At 34.4% G+C, this 4,760-nt stretch overlaps 1 protein-coding gene across 1 annotated transcript; it reads left to right on the top strand.

Moving 5' to 3' along the window:
• Positions 1-385: 385 nt before the first annotated feature.
• On the top strand, positions 386-4,422 carry LOC130972994 (phytanoyl-CoA dioxygenase). Its single transcript, XM_057897357.1, has 9 exons — positions 386-639; positions 729-853; positions 963-1,023; positions 1,281-1,349; positions 1,685-1,803; positions 1,963-2,110; positions 2,211-2,355; positions 2,475-2,561; positions 4,146-4,422. Exons 1-9 carry the CDS (start codon positions 585-587, stop codon positions 4,186-4,188), a joined length of 852 nt encoding a protein of 283 aa, XP_057753340.1. The 5' UTR covers positions 386-584; the 3' UTR covers positions 4,189-4,422.
• The last annotated feature ends 338 nt before the right edge of the window (positions 4,423-4,760 follow it).

Here is a 4,760-nt window from a genome sequence, read left to right as displayed (position 1 = left end):
ACTGGTCAAAGGTATATAAAAACTCAAAAGATAATAAATATTTCACAGTACAAAACTACATCGTTTTCCTATTCATATGACAATAACGAGACATGCATCACTACATGAACAATTTGGTTTCGTTTTGTACTATTCATTGACAGAAGATCATATATATCTACCGTTTACTATCTTAAAAGACTTAATTGGTATTTTTTTCTTCAAAAATTAATTAGTCCAAAATCAATATCTTTAAAGATCTAATTAGCACTTTACTCTAAATTAAATAAAGGTACTTAGAATTATTGTTAGACTTTGTATAATTAAACAAGTTATAACTCTTTTCTATTTTATTTAGATAGTTATAGTTTGTACATAAGTACATTAAAAAAGGTCTGAAATCCCAAATTAGCCCTCAAGTAAACTAGTTTTGCAGTAGCTAACCAGGGTTGTAGTTTCGTGGCAGATAAGCAGATATATCATATAACATATATGATGATTATCTGACCATTTTGTCCTCCTTCATTCCTTTTCCTTCTACCTTCCTAATTCCTAATCCTCCCGGAGAACAATTCCAGTAATCGAAGTTGAATCACCGAATTCCAATGGGAATCGTTGGGAACCTCACTGCAGATCAGCTCCAATCCTTCAATTCTCAAGGTACCCCAAACCCTAACCCCCTTTCTCTTCATAGTTCAAATCCCTAGTCTTCAAACTAAGCTTACACCAATCACCATGTTTTTGCGTAGGTTATATTGTGTTGGAATCCTTTGCCGTTGATGAAGACATTGATGCCATGGTTCGGAGGATGGACCAATTGGTCAATGACTTTGACCCTTCCTCCACCGCCTCTATTTTCTCCACCAAGAACCAGGTCTAAAGAAAACAAACTTACTTTCATTCTGTTTCTCCTTCTTTTTTGTGTGTTACTTCTTTAATTGTAGTATTTACCTCACTCTTGATTGTTTTTATGGATTTCTCAGCAAAAGTTGACTGATGATTACTTCTTTGAGAGCGCAGAGAAAATTTCCTTCTTCTTCGAAGGTATTCAAAAATCATTTACTTACACGGGTTTCTTCTAAGATTGTGGAAATGATAATTCCATTCATTTGTTTATTTTCATGAACTGTGTCAGTGTAATTCATTCTATTAGATTATTTTCAAGTAGTGTGGATGTTGTTTTTTATGATGTGACAATCCATGATTGGAAGCTTGTTTTTACAGTAAAAGTGCACTACAAATTAGAATGTCTATTGATAATTGCATGGTTTGGTGATTTCCTCTGTTTTGTGTATTGGCAGAGAAAGCATTTGGGGATGATGGAAAATTAAAGCAACCCAAGCAACTCTCCCTTAATAAAGTAGGCCATGGTGAGCCTTCAATACTCTTGCGCTCTCTGTATATATGTGTGTGCGTGCACACCCTCCGGTAGCACTCTTTTAACGATGCCCTTTAGGCTTGTATGTTGAATTAATTTGTTTAGGACAAATTTGTAGAAGGCCATGGTTTTCGTTAATGTGAAAAGACTAAGATTATTCAATTTGGATTACTCTTTTTAGATGAGACCACATGCTGTTGTACACTGGTGAATGCAAGAAATCTGTTGGTAGCATTGCTAATTCCAAAAGTGATTCTGTTCCCTGTGAATCTAACTATCCTCTTTTGGGGGGTTGGGGCCTGTGGGGTTTGTTATGATTCTGTGCAGCGCTTCACGAGATTGAGCCGGCATTCAAGAAGTTTTCTTCTTCCAACAAAGTTTCTAGTTTGATGTTCTCCTTAGGTTACAAGAGGCCAGTAATCATGCAGTCTATGTACATTTTTAAGGTACATTTTCATCTGTCTTTCTGAGGTTCAATTGCTGATCATATGGTTGAAACAACATTTTCTGGTTGTATATAAGCATATAAATAAGGAATATTCTAGTGTTGACTATTTTTGTTCTGGTATTTATGATTACCTGGCATATGAAATTTTAATTGGCAGCAACCAGGTATAGGGGGTGAAGTAGTGCCACACCAGGATAACTCGTTTCTTTATACCGAACCCCAAACATGCACAGGGCTGTGGCTGGCTCTGGAAGATGCAACGGTATTAAATGGTTGCCTGTGGGCAATACCTGGATCTCACAAGAGTAATACTTCCCTCCGTTTGGTATTTGTTCCCTAAACATACATCCATTGCATTGATTTATCAGATCTTGGTCTTTTCTTTTTGTTCTTTGGCTGCTGTAGAGGGGCTTGTCAGAAGGTTTTTACGGGATGAAGATGGCGTTAAATTTGATCGACCCTCACCATCTTATGATCAAAAGGATTTTGTTCCTATTGAAGTAAAAGCTGGTTCATTGGTTGTCATCCATGGTGATCTTATCCATCAAAGGTTTGTTAAAACGATTCTCTTAGGATGATGTATATCATGAAATATGGAAGGAGAATTGCTGTTGAAGAGGATATGATCCTTATAATTCATCCTTCTCTGCTTTTGTTTATGGATGACAGCTTTGAAAACCAGTCCCAAAAATCAAGGCATGCATACAGCTTGCATGTGGTGGACACTGATGGCTGCCAATGGGCACCGGAAAATTGGTAGGTGTATATCCTAAGAATAATTTTTATATAGCCTCTTTACTCATTCAGGAGCTTGAATGTCATTGAAAGGTTAATTTATTTGATAATGGCAATGTTCACAAGGTATATATGCTTATTAGTAATGCTTCTATAAAAAAACATGATTAGGGTAAACCACCAAAAATACCCCCAAAAGATTTAAATGCCCAAAAACACTCTTGTAAGATCAAAACGGCAAAAACACCCTGCAGACTTGAAAACGTGGACAAAAATCAAATACTAGAAATATATTCTCAAAAAGGGTTTTAGCAATTGGATTTTGATGTTTTTTTTTGCAAGCATGACTAGATAAATGAGATCTTTCATCCTTAAAATTTGATGATCTATGCCAAGTTGATTCTTTTTGTGAATGGTCCAATTTAACAACAAAATGAAAAAAGGTGTCTAAATGTTGAATTTTGCTCTGGTTTCTTTCTGCATATATTTTCTAAGTAGTTACTCAAATGTTTCCACCAAAATTTGAATCCAATGCACAAGTCGTTTGTCAAATACAAAAGTCATTTGCCACTTATAAAGAAATGGTTTTTTGGTTAGTTTTGTCACGTTTTTGAATCTATTAGGAGAATTTTGGTCATTTTGAACTTTCTCATTGCACAAATCTTTCAAGGGTATTTTTGGTAGTTTCCCGCATATATTAATAATGCACACATCAATTGTGCCTTGAGTACTTACATACTAACTGCGTTCAGTTCCTTCCTAAACATATATGAGGTGTCTAGAATTCTTTGCCTGTCAATTTTGTTAACGTTGTTGCATTATTTTGTTATATTTGTGCTTGTATCATGATTTCTTATTCTTCCTTAATCCCAATGCCTAGGAGTCAAATTTATTTTATTATTTATTTATAAATTCTTTATCATAAAAGGATGTTGGTCTTGACTTCGATCCAATTTGTTAGACCACATGCATTCTCAACCTTCAGCCTCGTATGCTTGATTCATATCAGTTATCCTCTTCTTACAATGTAATAAAAAACTCTGAGCAATTTGGATCAGAAAACAAAAATTGTTGTTTTTGTTGCTATAGATAGTGGATTGCCTTGAGAGAATGCTAATCATAAACTGTGTTGAGTTCCTGTTGTTAAGTTATAGGAGTAGACTACTTAAGTTAGAAATATGGGTAACCTGCCTGATCCTAAAGTAAATTAAGAAATTTTTACTGACATTTACTAAATGATATGTGACGAAAGAAACATACCATATTGTTTGTTTGACGAACACATATAAACCCCTTACAAGTTTCAATGTGTAATCTTGTCCAAATACCACAAACTTAGAACCCTGTAGAAGAAGTTATTTGTAATCAGCCATCAGGTGAGGTGAATTTTGTGAGTAAACTTATCGAAAGAGGTCCACCAAAATCCTAGTCAAATAACCTATTATCTGGAAGGATAACGTAACCATAGTGAAACGTTTAACCATTTTGAGTTAGTACTTAGTACAGAATTGAAACTAGAGGTGTTTCTGGATTATAGCTTTTCTTTGTTTCTTTTGTTTGCCTTTAAGTGAATTGTACTAAATAATTTTGCAATCTTTTTTTCAGGATCAAACGGAAAGTGGAGCCAGAACCCCTTTATGTAAGCTGATCATTTGTAGAATAGTGTTGAAAAAAAAAAGAAAAAAAAAAAACCCTAAGGTTTCCTTGCTGTTGTCAAATCGGTGTAATAACGACAACACCGTTGGGTTGCTATTGAGTAGATTCCTCGGTCTCTGGATAATCAGAATAAACTTTTATGCCTATCTGCTTGATAGATTGCATTCTAGAATTTAAATATGATGCACGGTAATGTGATAAATAGATTGCATTCCTCGTACTTCAAGTTTTTAAGTTAACCTTTTTTTTTTTTAAAAAAATCCATATGCATCTGTCCAAAATTTCCTATAGCAAGATTTTACCATCTTTAATTTAATTTTATATTTTTCAATAATAGGTTTTAAGTTTTCCAGGTTGTTTTTTCCTTCTGTTTTTGGGTCTGAGCTTTTGTGGCTTCTAACTAAATCTATTGTATCCAGTTTTCTTCTTATTAGGACTTCGGTGAAATATCATTCCATGGTATTTTCCAAAATACACTTTAGTTATGACCCAAAAGGGAAACCCATGTGATGTACGTTGGAAAAAAAAACCCCTTCAAAATGAACCTCTTAAAAGATTAGGGTA

The sequence above is a fragment of the Arachis stenosperma genome, chromosome 4 (assembly GCF_014773155.1).
Source record: "Arachis stenosperma cultivar V10309 chromosome 4, arast.V10309.gnm1.PFL2, whole genome shotgun sequence".
Taxonomy (NCBI): domain Eukaryota; kingdom Viridiplantae; phylum Streptophyta; class Magnoliopsida; order Fabales; family Fabaceae; genus Arachis; species Arachis stenosperma.
Note: the sequence above shows the minus strand (reverse complement) of the source record. Positions and strands in the feature narration are given on the sequence as shown.

What these genes read in the sequence shown, in the direction of transcription:
- LOC130972994 (XM_057897357.1), top strand. Translation starts at nt 585, where the DNA reads ATGGGAATCGTTGGGAACCTCACTGCAGATCAGCTCCAATCCTTCAAT. An exon ending in GGTGATCTTATCCATCAAAG is followed by an intron (nt 2,356 to 2,474) that starts GTTTGTTAAAAC and finishes TATGGATGACAG; the next exon opens with CTTTGAAAACCAGTCCCAAA. An exon ending in CAATGGGCACCGGAAAATTG is followed by an intron (nt 2,562 to 4,145) that starts GTAGGTGTATAT and finishes TCTTTTTTTCAG; the next exon opens with GATCAAACGGAAAGTGGAGC.